Below are 24,286 nucleotides of genomic sequence, written 5' to 3' on the forward strand. Positions count from 1 at the left end.
CTATGGTATCAAGTCAATCGAATTGGGTGGTATGATGTGCTGAAAATGTAATTTTAAACATTGTTCGACAGTAAACATAAAGTGGCAGAAATTAAAATGATTAAGTCCATCATTGTGCAAATCAAAACAAAATTATTCTGGTTACCGATCTTTGGTGACGTTTGCTATTTCAAGGAAAAGTCCTCCCTAACAAGCATAACACTGAAAATTTCATCAAAATCGGATGTAAAATACGAAAGTTATGATATTTTTAAGTTTCACTTAATTTTACAAACCAGTTATATGCACATCCTGGTTGGTATGCAAATGAGGAGACTGATGATGTCATCCACTCACTTTCTTATTTTACATCTGATTTTGATGAAATTTTCAGCGTTATCCTAGTTTGATTTTTTCCTCTATTTATCCAAATCAACATTTCTTCTGGTATGGACTTGACCTTTACGAGTTTAAAGGAAGTTCAACAAATGAATGATGGGAAAATCGATCAATAATCTTCAAAATTGCAGCTAAAAAATATTAGAAACGGATCGCTGGTGTTTGATTTTTAAAACTTCTGTTTAAAAAATACCAAATACACACGTCAACCAAGCTTTAATATCGGGGACATGTAAACAAGTTGAAATGTGAGTAAGCAGGGTTCTCGAGCGTATATTGAAAGAAAAATTCCATATGCATTCTTTAGCTAGCCTGTCTTATAATTTCTCACAATTTCATTTAACTGACCGAAATGACAACTGCACATATCCCCATATTTTTAGTCTATAACACTGTATGACACTGTGAATATGTAAAAACAAACAGTACATCCATGGTTGGAAATCTGATTTCCTGTTCATTTTCATCACAATTCTGATTCATTGTTTTTTTTTCTTCAAATTATAAGCTATTTTTACTTAATAATTAGGAATAATTTTCTTTTGTACATAAAAGAGAAACTAGCATCCAGATCCTATGACCAATTTTGGAATAGACGAAGTCAATAATATTTGTAATTGATTCGCCAAGAGTTACATGAACCATTATATCTGGGATATACATTAGAATGAAACTCTATCGTAATACGCTATACCATCATGCACAAATTTGAGCTGCGATTTACAAAAATTTTGGAAACGTATGTATATTTTATCGATGCATTTAAGGTCAGATCTACCCCTACAAGAAGGAAAATAGAGCAAAAATAAACATGAAAATTTCATCAAAATCGAATGTACAATGAGGAATTTATGAAATTTTAGAATTTGGCTTTAAGAGTAAAAAGCACATCATGTGGACAATTTCTGGCTAAAAGAACAGATGACGTCACCCAATCGTTATTTCTTTCGGGTTTTATTTTAATTTGTTATTTTTTTATGTCTCTGTCAACCGCAGGTGGTTGGAAGCATTATGTATGTTTTCGTGAAAATTTCCTTGTTATAATTTTAAATAGCTTTTATCTCCTGCTTGAACTTGTGGCAATGCCATTGATGCAACGTTTTGTGATTCAAGGAAGAGCTCCCATATTGTTAAATCTGCAAAAATTGAAATAGTCTTCATACAATAACATATAAAATAAACAGTGTGCCACATCGTCAACTCTCTCATCAGCATATCGCATGTGTTAAGTATAACCGGGTTTTGTGTGAAAATAAGTAAAATGTTAAACTATTCAACAAATTTTATTCTACATAAGATTTTGATGAAATTTTCAGTATTATGGTCATTTGAGCTTACCCTTTTCTTTCAAATTAACTTTTGTTGGGCTAGACATAACCTTTGATAGCAACGGTAGAAGGGAACATTTAACATTCATTAATTATGAAACCAACATCACAGCCCCATCATAGTTCTTCTCCTTGTACGTGTAATTGCTAAGTCCTGAACATAAACACTGATTTATCAGATCCTTATGACAATGCCAGGATTATTATTATTATCATCATTATTATCTTAGAACATAGTCAAAACGAGAGATTTGGTGTGAATGAAATCATTTTATTTCCAACCTTCTTAAATATTACATGGTGACTTGATGTGGGAGTTTGCAGATGGTGATTAGCATGGGTCATTGGATAGTGCTTTATATCACCCATCGCATGAAAAGGATGTTTCTCTAAATTTTATCACATTGGCCTGATTGAGTGAATAAATTCATATGTTATGGAGTATACCACTTTACTCTGTATCTGAATATTGCTTTCTTATTCCGTAGATTGATCCCTGGATAGTAAATTGTTTTCAGCTGACAATTTCAGTGTTTCTCAAACTGACAAAATGCTAATATTGTATGATATTATTTCTTTAATTTTCCAACTCCAGAAATCGGCTCTTTCAAAAATATGCAGCTTTCGATCACAGATACCACTTTATCTCTTATTTCATGCTTCGCAGAATCAATGAAAAAAAGAATAATTATGGAAATTCGATGACATGTATTTATATTTACAATTTATAGGTCCATTATTAAACAAAATCCACATTAATATATTCAAGATGGTCAGTCTTAAGCACTCTGACTAGGTTCCATGGAAATGGCAAGGAGGCTTGAATGTAATGATTCCATGATCTCAGTCGACCTTACTTTAGGGTTGAGGGTTTTCACCATCTCACAAGCTCGTGTGGGATCAATCCGAGCCCACACTAATTTAGTTGTGATGGGCGAGGATGGTTTGTCCCACTTCTGGGCGAAGCTGATCCAAACTGCGGGCAGTTCCAATTCTGTCTGTTTACCTGACGCAAACTTGAGTTTGATCTTTTCCTCGAAGCGCTCCCAGTTGAAGATCTCGGTCTCTTGATTTCGCATCAGCTCTTCCGCGCTACCATTTATCTTACTCTCAGTACCAAGCCAAAAGAGCTTGGTATTTGATTTTCTTATTGCGTATATGTTTCCTTCCCTTGAGTACAACCGAAGGCTAAAAGAAAATCACAGAAAATAAACTGGTAAGATGAGAAGAAGACAAGCGAACTACCCAAGGTGGTTTTGGTTGCATTCAGCAGCAGTCTTGACTTGTTCAACTAGAATGTCTTTTAACCTCAATTGATATCATCACCTGAATTCGTGACCCCTAAATGTAACACAGATCTCATTTTTATATGCACACATAAGCCAAGTTAGAAATTTATACTTCAAATTTTTGTTTGGTTATTGTGAATATTTTCATGTGATCTCTATTACCTTTGAACTTGAACCCCAATTCCAATCCAATTATACTCACATTGAGTCACATATATACATGCATTAATAAGCCAGGTTTAAAATTGAATCTGGTTCAAAATTGATCACAAAAATTATTTACATCAATTCATGTAATGACCCCAGTGACCTTTGACCTATGCCGTTATGCCCCCAATAGGCTCACTGATCAGATCATCGTAACTTACATATTCATAGAGTTTTGAGTTGATGCCTCAAATAGTTCTTCTTTTATTGCAAAAAACAAGATATTTTAATATAAATATATATGACCCCTGTGAGCTTGAACTTTTGACATTGATACCCCCCCCAAAAAAAAAAAAAACCCGTTCTTTATCACTTCTGTAAGCATAGTGAGAAAAGGTTTGAAATGGATCTGTAAAATGCTTCTTCTGTTATTGCGAAACCAAAAACGGGATGGACATTTCGAAAACAGACATAATGTTTCCAACCACCTACGGTTGACAGAGGCATTTATTTTTTCCAATGCAGAGATAACAATCCTTAATATGAATAAAAATAGTAAAAGCACCTGGATCCTTTATACTGCAATCTCCCTATGAGCATAAATGAAGGAAGAATGTGGTAAATTTGAAGAAAGGAATTACAAATGATTTTGGACAATGTTTTCTTCTTAGTCGAAGTTCATCCTAAAAAATTCAGCTTTGTTATATCATACCCTCTATAGAAGTTCTGTAAAATCTTATCCACCGTGAATCGTCTCTGTTTCTCGTTGGTCCAAGGGAAGTCTTTCAAGGAACCATCTTCTTGTTGAATCTTGGTTGGAATGAGTACTCGATCTGTCTCGTCTGGTAGAGGAATAGGAGGCTTATCAGACAGATGGTAATGAAGCAAGCATCCACCCCTCTCGGTGACTTCTTTGTGTACCACGAGATTTGAAAGGAACTTGACGCTGACATTGAAATAGTCAACTACAGCAACGACAACAACAACAAAATATCATAACCTCGAAATCAATCCCCGAAACAAGGGACAAGGCATAAATCTATGCAAAATGTATTTACCCCTTGATTACTCAAATTTTTCAGTTAGATACCATCATATAATTTATTTCGTACACTCTGTAACGCCGTTATTTAAGCATGAACTTTCAGCAAGATGCAATGGCATTTGTTCCAGCGATAATTGTTCCTATGGAATATCTGCATATTAGGCCAGACATAAACCCTAGCCTCAACCCCAACCTTTAGCGACTATCATCATTGTGGTCAGGGCAATGTATTTAGTGCTTTGTAATTCTAAAATAGCATTACTGATAGAGGGGCAGAATGTGACAGAGAAGGGTTGAACAATCGATCTCTGTCAAACTTCTTTAAGATTGTTGATTTAACTTAGTAAATAATTTGTAAATAGATTTGTACTATATTAATCTTGAAATATCATATCACTAGATTATTCCCTTCTCAAAATAAAAAGCTGAATACAGTTGATATGCAGGTATATGTAAGTGATATTATAAGTAAGTGATAAAATAATTCTAATACTGCACAACTAAGCAAACTCCTAGCTCCAATTTGAGAGTAACATTAAATTGAAGTAAACTGTAACACCTTATGAACCAAATTATAATGAATTTAAACAAAAGCAACTTACACTCTGGCAATCTATAATTTCGATAATAATCTTCTCCAGCAGTTCTGGTTGCACTATTAGATGCTGTGGCAACAGTAGTCTGCGATTGACTGCTGTCTGGTTGAGCTTGTCTTTGGGTAGCAACTCCACTGGCTGTTACCACTGCAGTCAAAAAAATATTTGTATTAATTGGTACATGAATGTATTTCATTGTATAAAAAAAATCACTTTCATGCAATCATTTACTTGTACTTCATTGTATGAAACAATAAATATCATGCAATCATTTTATTGGACATCATTGTATGCAACAGTTATCATGCAATCATTTACTTGTACTTGATTGTATGAAACAATCACTATCATGCAATCATTTACTTGTACATGTACTTCATTGTATGAAACAGTCATCATGCAATCAAATTTTGTATTCAATTGTATGAAACAATCACTATCATGCAATCATTTACTTGCATTTTACTGCATTAAACAATTCCTATCTTGCAATTATTTCCATGTATTTCATTGTGACATTTAAAGATTCAAGATATTGTCTCCAACCTTCTTTTACCACATAGACCTTTTTATTGCTGCAATGATAGTAAAGAATACTTTACAGATCATTTGTAAAGGATACCAGTTCTTTGCTAATCGTGTTTGACAGACTCCTCTCTTAACCCCACTTATACACTGTAAAAACTGGTGTTAAAACTGACACCAATTGGTGTTAATAGAGGACCACACCCTAAGGTGTTAAAATAACACCCTAGAGATTGAACATAACACCAAAGAGTGTAAATGTAACAACCATAGGTGTTTTAATAACACCTATAGGTGTAAAACTAACACCACCAATTTAACACCGGTGTAAAATAACTGGTGTGGTCCTCTATGTACACCGGTTAACACCACAGTTTTTGCTGTGTACAAGCAAATGAGAAACATTTCAGTGTGATGTGATATAAAAGACACAATCTATGTTGGAGTTTATATCAATTTTTTGTAGATCTGTGCCAAACCAAATGGTAAAAGATTGTAACTTATCGCAAATTCAAACATATGATTTGATATAACACGACACAGAACTACATCATTGTGGCTGTCAGATGTCAATGTGAATCGTTATTGCTGATTTGACTCACTCGAGGAATTTCTAGAAGAATTCAATTCGATGGATCCCAAGCTTTCTCTGAGAGTAGAAGGATCTGCCATGACCGCCCTTTCAATATCCGAACCCAACCTCATTGGTTCAATGTCAGCTAAATTACTGTCCATCCTCTCTGATTGTATAACATCAGAACTGGTAACAGTAACGACCTGGGCTTGAGGTGGCATGGGTGATCCAACACCAAACATAGGGTCATTGTAGGGACTCTCGAAAGCAGAGCTCTGTTGGAAACTTCTTTCGGGACTCCCTTCAGCCATACCGCCCAGTTCTGTGCAAGCAGAAGAAAATTGTATCTTTCTTGTCTATCAACAAAATACTTAAGATCTTTACGGACCAAAGCACATTTATACATAGGAAACAGTAGTAATAATAATAGTAACAATATTGATAATAATAATAATGATAACATAACATAATAATAATAAGTTGTTTGTAATATTTCATTGAATTAAATTTGAAACAATATATAGTAACAAATTGGAACAAAACACATTTTCGAAGGCATTAGTATTAATTATAATTATGCACGAGGTATCTTTAGATCAATCCTAACATACTGTATCTAGAAACAGTGGAGTGTTTGGACTTTTTCACATGTAACAAAAACAAATGTGGGTAAATATGCTAATGCCAAAACAAAAATCATATATTGTAAATAAAATGTGAACAAGTAATTTTGTGCATTCAGGAAAACACCTACCCGCCATTCCACACACAGACACACATCTCCACACACCCAACCATCCGCACCCACACAAGCTTCCTAAAACATTCAATAAATACTTTAGAAAGTAGAGTGTATATTTCCCAATGACCCATTATCTATTTAGTTATGTCTTCCGTTGATCAACATGAACAACCGTCCTACTATACCAACCTTCTAATGGCCTGCCTGATTTGGACGCAGTTACTTAAGTTGAGCCCTTCACAAGTGTGAGCGTGAGTGTGTGGGAGGTTGTGTGCTTGTGTGTGTGCGCGCGAGAGAGATAATTACCGCGTTTACACTTGGCTTTTGCATCGGCTCGCGGTTCTGGAACAGCGTGTAAACGCAGTGCAAGATAAACCAAAAGCCGATTCTGCATTGGCTTTTGGTTCTGAACCAAAAAGTGTAAACACGGTAAATGTGTTATATTTGAGGGTTGGTACGCGCGCGCGTGTGTGTGAGGAATGACCATTACAAATGTGTGTTTTTTCTGTATGCACGGAATGACTTTGTTTTCAGTCTTCACCCAGCAACTTGGGGCAACTAAGATTTTACCTCCTTTTGGAGATTGTCTCGTAGTAAGTCATGCATGTAAGGATCCACATGAAAATGACACATGCAGAGAGAATCACTATATCAGGACATATCAATAAATCAATTATTAAATAACTTCGGACAAGTCAACTTCAAACTGATGGGGCATTTTCTGACTCAATCCGCATACATGTAGGCATGTACATGCAAGCGTGTGGGGGTGTACGTGTGTGTTTGGTTGCGTATCTCTTGAATAAGGTATTCTTTTGGGGGAATTTCACTGATTTTTTTTTCTTTTACGCAAGGTAAAAGTCTACTGTGACTGCACTGAATACATACCAATTGATTGTGCCAAACCGTTGGAAGGACTAGAGCTGTTAGAATATCGGTTGACAGAAGTTGGGCTGGTGAGAATATCCTGTTGTACATATTCAAAGAATTGAAGAGTCGAAATGATTAATACAGAATGGTTAAATAGCCCGTCATGTATATTAGTCCAGGATTGAAGAGGCATAACCTTGTTTTTTTTTATATATACAATATTTTTTGATGGTTTCTTGTCAATTCGAGGGTGCTGATTACGAATCTGAATGATGCCACTCGTGTAACCTTGAGCATTTTCCGCAAATTGGCAAAATCCAATATGGCCGCCAAATTACCCATGAAAATCCTAAAATTGTCCGCACATTGGCTGCGAAATGCATGAAATTGTGTGGCAGGAGTGAAATGCTCTCTGAAAAAATAATTTTTTAACAAATTTATTTATTTTCCTGATATTCAAAATGGCCGCCATAGGCCATTGTATACCCTATTATGTACAATATAAATAGGGAAAACTAATTTTCACAAAAATGAGCACTAAACTGCAAAAAATCGCGATGTATGAACGAAGTAATATATGCAAATCATCATTACTAACGAGATATATCATTTATAATGTCATATATGGGAACATTGCTGTATTTTGATATCTAAAATAGCCGCCACTGGCCAAAACAGTATTGCGTACAATGGCAATGGGGGCCAAAAAATTCACAAGAGTGATCACTAAAATGCTTATTATGAAGATTAAACAGGTGGAATACTGACTATAAACATAATTATTAACGAAATGTATTATTAATATGCCATGTATGTGATGAATGTTGTATTTTGATATTCAAAATGGCTGCCAAAGGCCCTAAAAGTATTATGCGCAATGAGAAATGGGAGAAAAGAAATCACAAGAGTAAGCACTAAAATACATTTATATGTGATAAATTAATTGGATACTGTCTAAAAACGTATTTCCTAACGAAATATATCTTTCAGGTTTCATGTTTGTGTTAAATACTGTATTTCGACTTTCAAAATGGCCGCCATCGACATTAACTGTGGGAAACCAATATTCACAGGAGTGAGCACCATAAATGCACGTAATAGTGATCTATGAGTAGAATATTGTCTGAAAGTATAATTTCCATTAAGATATATCGTTTATCCTGCCAGTTAGGTGATAAATACGGTTATTTTAAAGTCAAAATTGCCGCTACAGTCCCTTACGGTATTATGCACAATATGAGTGGGAACAAATCATTTCAACAGAATTTGGCTTTGCTTGGTCAAATGGTGATGTACAAGTGGTATGTTGTCTGAAAACATGATTTATAACAAAATGTATCATATCTTATGTAATTTAGGTGATAAATACCGTATTTAAACATTCAAAATGGCTGCCATATGCCCTTTTTGTGAACATTATTTGTCTCCACCCAAATTGTATAATATACGATAAGTGCCTATGGTGGCCATTTTCAATTTAAAAATGCAGCATTTATCACCTTAATTACACAACATTATGATATATCTCGTTAGAAACCATGGTTGTAGACAATAATTCACCCTTACATCACAATTCACAATGATATGCAATATTTAGAGTCAAGCAAAGCCAAATTCTGTCAAAATTATATGTCCCATGTTACAATTTACACAATACTTTTAGGACCTATGGCAGCCATTTTGGATGTCAAAGTACAGCATTTATTACCTCCACCATGTCCACGGCCAATATGTGATGTATCTAGTTCGAAATAATGTTAAAGACAATATCTTTACTCGTACATCACAGTTATATGCATTTTATGATTCTCACTCTTGTGAAAATTAGTTTTCCTGTTCGCATGTTACATACTTTAGTTAGGGCTTGTAGAGGTTATTTTGAATGTCAAAATACAGTATTTATCACCTATATGGAAGAAGAAATGCGATGATTAAAAAAAAATGTTTTCAAATAACGTTTTACTCATACAGCAGGATTATATGGATGACATAGTCAAGCAAATCCAAATTCTTACAAAATTATATGTCCCAATTCACATTGTAGATAATACTGTTAGGGCTTATAGGGGCCATTTTGAATTTCACAATACTGTATTTATCTCATGCATGACAAAAGAAATGATATGTCTTGCTATAAAACATGTTGTCAGACAATATTTTACTCGTAGATCACAATTACATGCATTTTATGTTTCTTACTCGTGTGAAAATTAGTTTCTCCATTCGCATTGTACATGATGAATAGAGGGGCTAAGGCGGCCATTTTGAATTTCAAAATACAGCATTTATCACATAAATGACATATTTCCAATTATGTTTTAGTCAGTATTCCACTCGTTTATCTTAATATGCATTTTAATGCTCAATCTTGTCATTTTTTTCGCCCCGGCCATTGCCATTGTACGCAATACTGTTTGGGCCAGTGGCGGCTATTTTAGATATCAAAATACAGCAATGTTCCCATATATGACATTATAAATGATATATCTCGTTAGTAATGATAATTTGCATATTACTTCGTTCATACATCGCGATTTTTTGCAGTTTAGTGCTCATTTTTGTGAAAATTTGTTTTCCATATTCATATTGTACATAATAGGGTATACAATGGCCTATGGCGGCCATTTTGAATATCAGGAAAATAAATATATTGTTAAAAAAATATTTTTTCAGAGAGCATTTCACTCCTGCCACACAATTTTATGCATTTCACAGCCAATGTGCAGACAATTTTAGGATTTTCATGGGTAATTTGCATATTTTGGCGGCCATATTGGATTTTGCCAATTTGCGGAAAATGCTCAAGGTTACACGAGTGGCATCATCCAGATTCGTAATCAGCACCCTCGAATTGACAAAAAACCATCAAAAAATATTGTATATATAAAAAAACAAGGTTTGGTCAATTTTCTATGGGGCCTATCCTGGACTATATAGGGATATGTGAATACTGTATCCTAAGCAACAGTTGTATTTTTATAAAGTGCATAGGCCTACATTAAAAGCAAAGTAAAGTTCCAACGCCTATGACGAATATTATGCCTATATCACAAAACAAAGTGAATGAATAGGCCTATATAGTCAACTCTACTACTACTGCTTTAAAGTTATTTATACCTCGGACGTGGTCGTTATGGTTGGGCCTTGTCTTACTAAGAGCTGTGATAAAATTAAAATTCAAAGTAAGAATAACCTAAATTTATCCCATCTGTTAAAGAGTTAAGAAGACAACACACTTTCAGATTAATACCAGTTTGAGTTTGATTCAAATTTATTCTGTTGGGTCTTAATCTTAAACTGTTCTTGCAAAGATATAAGCAAATAAATAAATAAATAAACTTTCAAAGCGTTTGCAAATTCGGAGAGAAGAAAGAGGTGCCACCTTCTTGGACAAAATTCGAAGGCTATCTTGGTATGATCAGTCTTGATTGCAAAATTACTTTACAGTCGCATTTAACTCTTTAACCCACTAAGCAAATAATCCAAATTCATATTTTGAATTCTGAACAGGTTTTTTTTCGATTTTTATTTTGTGGGTAACAAGGAGAAAAAAACTCAAAGCCGCCCATTTTTCTTTTCTCCCTTCGCCCCTTCCCCTTCTCTTTTACCTCTTTTTTATGGGGCGTTTATCATTCTGGTCGGTTTGAAAGGAATTTGCTTCATTGTTTCCCATTGGGGAGGATGTATATGAGAATTAAGTTTCAGAAACTTTGAAATTCATCAATTTTTGTTAACTCTACACGTATATACAATCAAAATGCCGTTTAGAATTTTATAATAATAATGTTTGATATACATAGGCATTATCAACTTGACCATAGTTCCACAGTTAAAACAACCATGCTTAATTTCTTGAATATTAAATATCAACAGGTGGAGCGCCTCTGTCTCGCCTGCATTACTCAATTCAATATAGCAGCAATGCTGACTTTGAAAACGACTATGAAAAAAAATATTACAAAAAACACCATTCACATGATAATAGAATACTATATTCATTGACCCAAAATTGCATATGACCTTGATCATGTGACCAAAGACCTTGTCCGCATTTCATGAACTATATCCATAAAATCACAAAGTTATGATGGCACTTCAAGAAATACCCCGAATTTGGCCAAAGTTTATTGACCTTAAATGACCCTTGACCTAAGTCATGTGACCTGAAACTCGCACAGGATATTCAGGGATACATGGTTACTCTTATTTCCAAGTTGGCTAGATCCAGAAATTTTAAAGTTATGATGACAATTCCACAATTATCCCCAACATGGCCAAAGTTCGTTGACCCTAAATTACCTTTGACCTTGCTGATGTGACCTGTAACTCGCACAGGATGTTCATAGATATTTGATTGTCCAAGTTGACTAGATCCATAAATTTTCAAAGTTATGATGACAATTCAACAATTACCCCCATCATGGCCAAAGTTAGATGACCCTGAAGACCTTACACCTTAGTCATGTGACCTGAAACTCAGGCAGGATCTTCAGTGATACACCCCTACTACACCCGTATGTCCAAGTTTCATGAGCTTGATCCATAAACATTCAAAGTTATGATGACAATTCAAAACATTAACCTTGGTTGAGATTTCGATATTGATTCCCCAAACATGGTCAGGAATACCATTACATCTAAGTTTCATGAACTAGGTCCATATTCTTTCTAAGTAATAATGACATTTCAAAAACTTAACCTTGGTTAAGATTTCATGTTGACGACGCCTCTGCCGCCGTCCAAAAACCGGTGCCTATAATAGTCTCACTCTGCTTTGCAGGCTAGACAAATATTAATCTTTGTTGATTTAGATTTTAAACACTTAACGATTAAACTACCGTAAATTTAGTACACCAAACAGAGTTGTATATGTATATATATATATATATATATATATATATATATATATATATATATATATATATATATATATATTGAACAGCGTTTTTACTGTGAATACTTAAATTTTTGCGACCCGATTTGTGTTAACATGGTCAAAGTTATTAGCGGGCAAATGATACAGAAATAATGTAGTGAACGCAGTAAAGGTGCAATATTTTCTTACTTCCTGATAGCGAATTATTTTTTAGGAAAATTAGATTTTCATTGAGCTATGTTAACTAAAAATAAATACCGTGGTTTCATTCCTCTTAATCGCCCCCTTTTATTTTGATTTCGGCGGGGTTTTTTGTATCAATATGTTTTTATTTGATAATAACTTCGATTCTCGACATATACATTAGAAAATACATATAGGAAATGAATATCATCTCTTAAAAAAATCATTCCTTCTATATGGAAGCACTAACATAATATATCAAATGGTTTGTTTTCCCATTTAGCTTGCTATTATTTTTTAACTATATATATATATATAAATGTGTGAAGTAAGTGCTAAATTACCACTAATTTTTTTTTACAGTATACATATATATATATATATATATATATATGTATACTGTAAAAAAAAATTAGTGGTAATTTAGCACTTACAGTGTTTGTATATATAGTGACTGCACTACGAGTGCTATAATTTTCTAGTTTAAATTTTAACTAGAAAATCAGCATTCGTAGTGCAGTCATTATACAAGCACTGTAAGTGCTAAATTAGTACTTCATTTTTAACAGTATCAATCATGGAGTGTTACCTTGAAACTCAACCTTCAAATAGTAATAAATAATATTGATGATAATAATGTATACACATTAAGTATAAACTCTACTTATATACTCAACAACTCACTTTTTTTTCATATGTCAATTATTCAAAACAAAACATAAAAAGGGGACTTTCCAAAATAACTTATTCAGGATCGATCATCCCACACTTTGCTTTGCACCTGATTTGATTTGATTTTGATTTGATCAATTTTATTTCATCATGGTAAAATATCCCTCAATCAGCCATTGGCTGTTTTTCAGAAAGATCGCGCATAAAATATTAAAAAATATACAAAGAATAATATATCATAACGTAAATAACAGTAAAACAGAAAATTTCATTCTAAACCAAAAGTAAGCAAATATGAGGAAACAAATCTAAAATAACAACAACCGACAAATATAAAGAGGAGTGCCAAGATTTCAAGACTTTTTAAACTTCGTATTCTAATAAGATCTATGTTACTGTGTAAAAGTGCTAAAATGAAAATGAATCAAACTCAAGGATATCAAGATCCATTAGGAATTGGAATTAGAATAACCTCCACTTGATAATTCGAAACAATTTTTTTCTTATATTTTTTAACATAAAATGAACGAATTTTATGTCATTCTTTTCAAATATTTCATACTACTTACCGACCAATCAATACTGTTAAGAATTTCTAGGTCGGGGCCTGTAAAGATATAAAAACGCCAAGATTAGTGGAAATTTGATTTAAATAGTACTACAAATATAGAGATAATGTAAAGATATATTAAGACAAAATATTTTAATATGATGCAGTTGTAAGCTAAGACCTGTTCCCCCTCCAACGTCAACTCTCATGAAAAATATTCAACTCTGTTTCATGTATTTGACGCTCAAATCAGTCTCTCTGTGCATTTACGATTACTCATGACTCTAAATGACCACCGATTTATCAAATCTTCCCGGTAATTAAATGACTCCGCACAACCCACAGATAAAATGTCTTGCTGATTTATTCATATCAAACCGAGAGAAAATAGCAGTAACTAAAAAAAATAGATCATTATTGATTAATGCAGTTATTTATTGATTCAACTTGTTCAGGACATTGTTACTTTAAAAAAGGGGAAATTTATTGTTAAGAAGATATACAACTCTAAAGTTGAACAGACTATACAACAATAATAATAAAAACAACAAAGATACTGAATAATAATAATGATAAAAATGACGATATCACTACTACTACTACTACGACGACGACTAATAATAATAATAATAATAACAATAAAACTACTACTACTAATAATAAATATAATGATAATAATAATAATAATAATATTCCGTTGATAACAGCCCTACCATCGTATCATCTAATGTCTCTATCATAGGCTATAACATTGGTAATAGTTGTAAATATTAATATACTTTAAAACGATCAAATACATTGACTCACTGATGTAAAGCAAACTTCAGGGGTAGAAATAAAAGAGCAAAATAAAAGACGACATTGTCGATAAATAATATTAAAAATACGAATCAGTGGAACTAATCTTACCAATTAACAGTATTTCTTCAAAAATATTTCCACTTATTTCGTAAGTGCGGCGAGATCAGAGAAATTTCACGAAACCGAAACCAAAAGTTGAACCAATGTGCTAGTAAAATAGTCTATATCCTGGAAGCGCTGTCACCGAAATGAAATAATTTCAATCAGGGTTAAATGATGATGAAAATAGACCTATATGCACACTCTCACCAATAGCGCGAAGAATATGAATGCAGTTCAGTTATTTTTCACGAAATATATAAGCTAACCCAAAGCCTAATTTTAATGAAGGCAATCCCCGATTCCGAATAAGTTAGTTGTTATCATAGTTATAAATTCCTGTTCAAGCTTGCTTCACAGTAGGCCGATACAGTCAGCGTGAGTAGTGGCCATTAACAAAACACAAACGCCCCCGCGTTCCTCGAACTGAGACTAATCGCAAACTTTGTTGCGCGCGCATATCTAGGGGATTCCCAACATATTGCGATATCGAGATCGCACGGTCCTATACTATTGCGCAATAACTGCCTCTACACGCTGGTATAGGTTGACCATTACTCAATACGTGTGTTAACATGTGAATCATAAAAGAGTATGTCATTTGGACGTGATTCTCCTAATCTGAACCCTGGAGTTAGATCACAACAAATCTCTAAGCGCGTTGAAATATCAACAAACTTGCATATCCCTTGGGTATGCAGACTTCCCCGATATTGGATTTCACTTTGAAAATTTGACAGGGGTGGAGATATGTGGATCACGGGAAATATGAAAAGGTTCATCATCTACTATAGTAGGCCTTTTGTCAATTCAATGGTTGGACTTGAAACGTTTTAAAGGAAGTTTTGATATCCGTTCATACTGATAACCATTTGAAGCCCAGGGGCCCGTTTCATAAATGACTTGCAACTATTGTTGTAACTTTGCCATCATGGCAACTACCATGAAAAACTTGATTCTGATTGGCTGCTGAGCCCTGTTACCATGGCAGTTGCCATTATGGCAAAGTTACAACAGTTGCAACTCTTTATGAAACGGGCCTCTGGCCTTGTATCTTCACCATCTCACGCATATACGACACATAAAGAAAGGGACCGAAAATAATCAGAGCTGTGATGCGAACGTTTGATTACGTTCATTAACGCTATAAAAAAAAAAGGCGATAAATTTTTCTTTAAAAAACATGCTCCTCCGAGTCCTTCCTATGATATGTCAAATTTAGTGCCTAATCATAATTACTTCTTATATGATTACAATTGTTTACCCAAAAGGTTTAAAAATTCAACTCTCTATTTTGGTTAGCTAAAATAAAGGAAAAATATGTTATAATTTCTCAAGCACGTACCACATATTAGATATTTTGATACAATTTCTACAACTTACTATTGAATGTTTCCTTTTGATTTGTTGTGACAAACTGGATCATAATTATTATCAAATTGAAAATCAAGAAAAGAAGCAAATAGGATGTTGACGTACCATTTTGATAATCGTGGTGAATTCTACTGAAAAGGTCATCATCAATATCCATTGATTCGGGTAGTTCTCCGTTCATGTTCATGACGATAATAGGCTAGAAAAATAAAATAATGTTACACAATTTTTTTTTATATCATATGTACATTTTGTGAGTCTTCGTCAGGTCTACAATCATAACAAATTAAATGAACATTAATTGTAATTCGTAAATCAACACATCGAACTCATTTCTTATAACAGTGCATTTTATTCCCGAAATGATGACCTATACACCCGAACAAGGGCGTGGGCTTCTTTGCTACGATCATGTTTGAGCAAAGACCATTCAGATGGGGACGCTGTGTGACCGGCATTATTTTTCATACTCTTATTGTCATTGATATTATTAACATTAATCCTATAAAACTAACTCGTTAAAAGTTGATTTTTTTTTCTTTACTCGCTCGCAGTATATTTTGATAAAAGAACAGAGGGGATGTAAACACACTGGCATATGTGCACTTACATTTAACACATATTATGCATACAAACACCTAACACACACATACATACACACCCACAATTATGCATAACGTAATTTTCGCTGATCCCACTCCCCCAGGTATATATGAAGACCTATCTACGCCGCTGTGTGTGATTGGTAAAGTACAGTTATCCCCAAAATGTCTTTAAGACTCGTATATTGCTACCAGTATCAGTTGGCATGAACACCTATGAAAAAATAAGATGACAAGATACTTGCTCCGGGCTTTATTCCGTCTAAGACAAAGGGTTAAGGTTCTAATGGTTGCAGTAGAATAGGGCTATATATTAGGTGTAGGGTTAGGTTTAGGATATAGTGTGTAGTGTTAGAGCTAGGGTTGAAGTTGGCCAATCCATTAATGTTTGGAATTTGCAGCGGAGCAATTGTCGCCGGAGCAAATGTCATGGAACCAGATAACAGTCCGCCCCCCCCCCCGTTCAAAAAATATTTCCTATCCCTCAAAACAATTAATCAGTTTTTATGTTAGTGGTTATGTGGTGGTCATAGTAACCTGACTGCGAAAAACATTGACAAAGTCACTTTGATAGTAAGTATCTAGATGACCAAACATGTTATTATGCCAACTGCTTTAAATGTCTTGCATGAGGGGCATAGAGGGGCCTATAATGTAGTACAATCCCTTACCAAAGGGCACAACCATTGTTGCTTCGACTTTTCTAATCGACCTGGCTCGATTACGAAATCACTATCTTCTCAACCAACTAAGCAATCCTCTCTTTTTTCTTAAAGTATATCATCTATTACACCCCTCCTTCCCCCTTATAATATACCCCCCCCCCTCTCACAATATCCTCTCCGTGTGTAGCTTTATCCTATTTCTTCTACTGTTTTCTTCTTCCCCCTCCTTCTTCATCCCCTGCACCTATTTTTCTTCTCTCTCTCTACTCTTTTAATTTTGTCCGCACTCTGTTTCTCAAATGAAATGTTAACGTTTGACAAAACATATCAACAATTATTGATCATGAATGGTATAGAAACTAAAAATACTGTATCACATTGAACATGATTATTTTCCACATTTTATCAAGTGGTCTTTCTTGATTTAGTCGCTCTTTTATTCACTGCCGTTAATTGTTCTCGCGCACCATTTACCATCAACCTGCGTTATCACTGGGTCTCTATCTGTGATGTCACTGCGCTTGCGCATTTCTGGCAGCAATTAAAAACCAACCAATCCTGGGTCGTATGTGCAGAGAAGTTGTCAAGCTCACCACTGTATAAGTTTTACCCTAATTAGGGTAGGGCCATAGGACGATCTTTAGAGTTTTTTGGGAATACCAACGCTTGGGTTTTACCCAACTATAAGGCCTGTTTTATCATGATTATACTTGTCAATATGGTCAAAAGCAAAACTGTGAAATAGCGAAGTAAAATGGACAGTTTCGGCGTCGTCTTTGAAGTCGACGAACAATTCATCCGTGCGACACTGTTCTTCCAACGAAGGAGACTGGTAAGAATTTAAACAAAATAATGTTGCATATTGTTTGAATGCTGAATACAATAACCGAAGCTTCATGTTATGCTATAGGTGTATTGTAAGAGAAGTTGCAATTGTAGTAGCCATATCCCTTTTTGTTTATATCTATCGGCTCGACCGAAAATATAAATTCCTACATTAATTCTCATTTATATATCAGTTGTATGTTTTTATGATATAATGATAATAACAACCGCCACCACAAATAATAACAATTAATAATACTACTATTCATCATTATTATCAGCATCGTCGTCGTCATCATTATCATCATATTCTGCAAGAGCGCAATGTGATTCAGACAGTAAAAAATAATGCTAGTCGTTCAGATATATTGTTCTAAATCAAACTTCTAAATGAAATCGCTTAAACGGCAATCATATGCCTATTTTCTCTTCAATCATATTTCTTTGAATTAAAATGAATCTATTACAAGATTTTTGTTTTACTGTTTCTCTATCATAACAAGTGGAGCGCCTCTGGCACTATGACCTGCATTACGCAATTCAATACAACAGCATTGCTGGCTTTGAAAACTAATAAAAAATAATTATTCACAAAAATCACTATTCATACAGTGATACGATACTATGTTCATTGACCCTAAATGACATTTGACCTTGATCATGTGACCTAAGACTTGTCAGTGATACTTGATTACCCCTATGTCCACATTTCATAAACTATATCCATAAACTTTAAAAGTTATGACGGCAGTTTAATAATTACCTCCAACATGGCCAAAGTTCATTGACCTTAAATGACCTTTGACTTTGTTCATGTGACCTGAAGCTCGCACGAGATGTTTAGTGATAGTGATACTTGATTACTCTTATGTCCAAGTTTTATGAACTAGCCCGATACATTTTCAGAGTTATGGTAATTCAACGAATACCCCCAACACTGATGGCCAAAGTTCATTGATCTTAAAGTTAAATGACCTTTGACCTTCAGTTGGTCATGTGACCAGAAACGCGCACATGTTGTTCAGTAATACTTGATTACGCTTGTGTCCAAGTTTTATAAATCAGATCCATAAACTTTCAAAGTTATGATGGTAATTCAACAAATACCCCCAACTTGGCTAAATGTCATTGACCTTAAAGTTAAATGACCTTTGACCTTGGTCATGTGACCTGAAACTCGCACAGAATGTTCAGTGATACTTGATTACTCTTATGTCTAAGTTATATGAATCAGATCCATAAACTGTATGATGGTAATTCAACAAATACCACAACTTGGCCAAAGTTCATTGACCCTTAAAAAAATGAAATTAAAAACTATAGCCCTTTTAAATCAATATTTACACCTACTCACAAAAGGTCATAATATTCATCAATTTGTAATTAAAAATAAGTGAGATCTTTAAAGGGGGTGAACTGTATGTGGTCTCTCATGTGTTATAAATACATAGTCTTAAATATACGTTTTCAGATATCTACTAATACTACAGAGAATAAATTGACCTATAATTATATTTGTATAGAGAAACTGAAATGATTTGAAAGGAAAAATAATTATTTTGCTACTTGGTAACATAATCAATGCGGTTTAAATGTTTTGAGTAATTAATTAGCATGTTATCATTCAATTGGGTCTATATTACTAGACTACACTAGCATTATGGGTCAGGAAAGTGGTCTGGTATGAGAAGTTGAGGACTCGAGATGGCGCTATTAGTTTCTGCTGTAAATGTAAACAATCGATTGTATATTCTCATCATTTATAGCTACGTAATTCACAATTCATTATTCTTAGCAGTGGTTGCCCACCCCCCCCCTATTTTTCTTACTTTCCTGAGGGGGGGGGGGCACAAAGTTGTGTATTATAGACCTACAGACAGTGGTTGTTGTTTTTTATTTTCATTTTATAATGTTGGTAGAGGGCCTTTATGCATTTCGTCGATCTCTCGTATTATTTATTATTTTGAAATATCGTAGGGCATTTTCTTGTCGTCTTTCTTCTGGATTCCTTGGATATGAAAGCAAGGAGAGATTCGTTTCGATGATCCTAAAATTCTAAACTATACATTCGCAGATATGTTTTGAAAAGTCCATGTTGTTTTGTTAACAACGTGTTTTATTTTATATTTATTTATGTATCATTCATTTAAAACATGGTATATATTTTTCAAATGTAGCCTAGAGAATAAAGACCCAACCCCAAGAAAACTGGATAACCCCGGATATTTTGGAGACTGAAAAATGTATGCAAGTTCGGTGAGGAGATTCAACAGAATCTCATCGAGACCGCGAAAAGCTAATAATTCAACCGAGTCGAGTTCACTTTTATCTCTTGATTTTATGGTCAGTAGGACCAGGGGTTACCAAGAAATAAGTGTATTTTATTTCGAGTGAAGAACGTTGTTTCTTTGTAAATTGTATCAATCAACGCTCTGTTTTATTTCAAGACTAATGTGCAACACATAATTTTAGGTTTTTATTGTTTTTCTGACAAATAATAACTGTCAAGAAAAAAAATATGATTCAACCATTCATTATTCAAAGTAATTAATTTTTTTTCTTACTTTTTGGCATTTATATATACGTTCCCTTTAAATAAGTCCTGGATACAATTTGCAATTCCATGTATATTTCTTGAGACCTATGGAAAGTACATGTTTGTATTTACATCAGGGTGTCATAATGTTTCACTGTCGTTATATTCTTGTTTGATCGCAACACTCCATGTGAATACCTGCACATTATTGAAACTTAGATTTTTAGGGGGTTTAGTAAGGTGACGTCACAGTACTCTTCTTTTTTCGTTAGCAGTTTCGTCCCCCCATTCCCCGGTCGTGAAAAAAATTGCCGCCCCTGCATAGCAAAAAAAAAATATGGTGTAGATTGGTGTACATAGAAAAACACACCAGTCCGGTGTTAATATATTTTGGTGTTCGACGGGTGTTATGTAACACTCGTGATTGTTACTTTTACACTTGTTGGTGTTATGTTCAAAAGCTAGTTTGTAATGTTACACCTTAGCAAGTGGTCCTACAGGAACACCAACTGGTGTCATTTATTTCAACACCCAAGTTTTTACACTGTGCTAAAAATCAAGGTATAACTTTGAAGAGTACAACTTTTGAGCATAAATGTTTTTTTTTTTTTTTTTTTTAAGTAATTTCTTCTCATTATTTCAAGTTTAATGTAACATGTTACTAGTATTGGTCCATTCCTCCTCTACTCGATTGATTTCTCTTCATCCTTTCCTCATTTTATAGCAGATGTGTAAATCGCAATAACTACATAAAACCAGAAAATATGTCAATATACAATCAAGATTCCCAATCAATAGTAAAGTTACTATTTGTTTCTACAAGATTACAATTGAATATACAGTTGAAATAATGATTGTTATTTTTTTTGTCACAGAGACCAGCATAGAGACTATACAGACTAAAATTAGCCAACGGTGACAACAAAGGGTCTAAAGGTCATCATCAGCCGGAATCGCACTGATACACGGGTATTACATTTCCACTGTCGACAATGCATTGAAAGGAAGTATACGCATGCTTGTTATATTTCCCGGTAATAATAACTTGCTGTAGTGTGTGCCAAAGTGTAGTTATACAGTATACACATAACACATTTCAACTTTGCTCTGAAGTAGGCCTACATTGATCGGCCTCAAATGACTTCTTATAAAAAGAAATGTATGATTAACTACCATTTTAAAAGTTTTGAATTTGGCATTTCAGGAACAATATTCCAATACAAATAGAAATAAAAGATAATAAAACTTAAAGGTCAAGTCCACCCCAGGAAAATGCTGGCTTGAATAAATAGAGAAAAATCAAAACTAGCACAGTGCTGAAAATTTCATCAAAATCGGATGTAAAATAAGAAAGTTATGACATTTTAAAGTTTCGCTTATTTATCACAAAAAAGTGATATGCACAACTAGGTGAGTCAGTTGATGATGTCCATCACTCACTATTTCTTTTTTTTTCTCTTTTTATTCAAATCAACTTTTCGTTGCGGTGGACTTGTCCTTTAATATAACACTATACTACTACTGCCACTACTCTATACTTTTACTGCTATAGGCCTATTTCTACTACTACTACTACTACTACTACTACTACTACTACTACTACTACATATACATACATACCGAGGTTTTTACCTGACTGCTAAGAAAGCACGAATGCCTGTGAGCAAGCAACCAGGGGACCGACGGCTTAAGGTCCTCTCCGAGGGACCTGGTAATGAGGATAAATGCCTTGCCAAAGGGCACTAGCGCATCACTTGGGAATCGAACCCGGGTCACCGGAATCCGAAACCCCCGCTCTACCGACTGAGCTATCGCGCCTCCATTTACTACTACTACTACTACTACTACTTCTACTACTACTACTTTTACTACTACTACTACTACTACTACTACTACTACTACTACTAGTACTTAACTACTACTTCTTCTCATTCTCCTACTACCACCACTACAACTACTTCAACTAACTACATGTAACTACTACTAGTCTACTACTACTACCACCAATTAACTTCTACTAATACTACTAGTACTACTACTATTACCACCAACTACTACTACTACTACTACTACTACTACTACTACCAACTACTACTACTACTACTAATTCTACTACAACTATTACTAATACTACTATCAATAAAACTACTACAACTACTACTACTAATAATAATAGCATTAATAATAATAATAATAATGATAATAATAATAATAAATCTTGATAATTCTTCCTCTTCCAGTTTAGTTCATACGAACAATATTTTTACCAAAAACATGAAAAACTTTAGTTTACCTACTTTGTGGTATCAAATTTTATTAAGAAATATCTGCCCCCAAATTGGTGATTAAAAGCATCAAGAAGTAACTGAATTATGATATATGCCCCTCCACTAACCCCTCACTCTCTCTTTATAGATACAGAATAACAGTGGTGTAATGAGCCCAAAAAATTGAGGGGGCCAGAAATGGCAAATGGGGCTGAATTTATAAAAAGTTGCGAGCGAGCGAAGTGAGCGAGCAAAAAATTTGAACGAAAGGATCATTATAGCCTAACTAGTACTAGTAATAAAATTAAAATGACAGTAACGTTTTAAAACATGAAATTTAAAACTCAGTATGTGATATCTCAACGCAGATTACTCTGATGTGAAACGGATTGACTCATTGAGTTGGGACTGGTTATTGAAAACTAACTGATGTTTATCACAATTTTGCAAGTAATGTGGTTGTAAATAAATCACACACGATCGAATGCCAGTTTTTCCAAGCGGAATATCTCTCTCTCATACCGTCTTACCTTTCAAACAAACAATAGCGATATCGATGATGAGATCGGGTTAATGACTGACCTTTTCCGCCCACCGGTCACCTAGCTAGAAATCGAGGTGAAGTCCGAATTCGAATGAAACAAAATGTTTTAACTTGATGATGGTTGTTGAGTCACAAGCAATTGCAATGTCAGCAAATGTTCAGAGATGAGTGATCTCAACGACTGCAAGAATTTCAATTCGACGCAATAACAGCAGCAAATTGCACCAAATTGCTGTGGTTACCCGATTCTGTGTTGAGCGATCAGAGCTGATTCAAGTGTTTCTTCTCTACGAGGACAACGTAGCATCTAAATTTACCATCGTCTCTGAAATAGTTGGGCTATATATTCTCAAAAATGCACGAATGAGATAATATCGGAGGTTACGTATTTCCTGCTATGTTCTGTTTTGTAAACAGACTAGTAGAACATTACTCCTAGGAGTAAGATATGTTGTACTCAACGAGTAGTCGACGTGTACATTCGCCATGTATAAATACGTGTAGGGACTTCCCATAAGCAGCAAGAATCCCCTTTCCAGCATTCGTAATGGGGAAGTCCCTATTTCAGAAACGTGTTTATAGAGGGCGCTGTTAGCGATGATTCAATGAGAATGTGTTTAACAAATATAAATAAATAAATAAAATGGCCCTTGAAAGTATGGAAAAAATCCAAAAAGAATAAGATATTACCAGGGATTAATATAGGTTGGAAAAAAAATGAGATCACTCAATAGCAATTTCAAACTAACACGGTCGAACGTGGCAAGATCAAGGTCCATTTTGTCATGTCATAATTGC

At 34.3% G+C, this 24,286-nt stretch overlaps 1 protein-coding gene across 2 annotated transcripts; it reads right to left on the reverse strand.

Moving 5' to 3' along the window:
• Positions 1-404: 404 nt before the first annotated feature.
• Positions 405-24,018, reverse strand: LOC129254011 (uncharacterized). Of its 2 annotated transcripts, none has more exons than XM_064095123.1 (8): positions 23,475-24,018; positions 16,155-16,248; positions 13,795-13,832; positions 7,513-7,591; positions 5,911-6,204; positions 4,790-4,930; positions 3,855-4,107; positions 405-2,894 (listed from the first exon to the last, which is right to left on the reverse strand). In XM_064095123.1, the coding sequence occupies exons 2-8, from the start codon at positions 16,234-16,236 to the stop codon at positions 2,486-2,488; spliced, it is 1,296 nt and encodes a 431-aa protein (XP_063951193.1). In that variant the 5' UTR covers positions 16,237-16,248; positions 23,475-24,018; the 3' UTR covers positions 405-2,485. The 2 variants fall into 2 exon arrangements, with proteins under 2 accessions (XP_063951193.1, XP_063951194.1); XM_064095124.1 differs by having other exon boundaries at positions 23,527-24,010.
• Between the last annotated feature and the right edge of the window lie 268 nt (positions 24,019-24,286).

This window comes from Lytechinus pictus, chromosome 2, assembly GCF_037042905.1.
Source record: "Lytechinus pictus isolate F3 Inbred chromosome 2, Lp3.0, whole genome shotgun sequence".
Taxonomy (NCBI): Eukaryota; Metazoa; Echinodermata; class Echinoidea; order Temnopleuroida; family Toxopneustidae; genus Lytechinus; species Lytechinus pictus.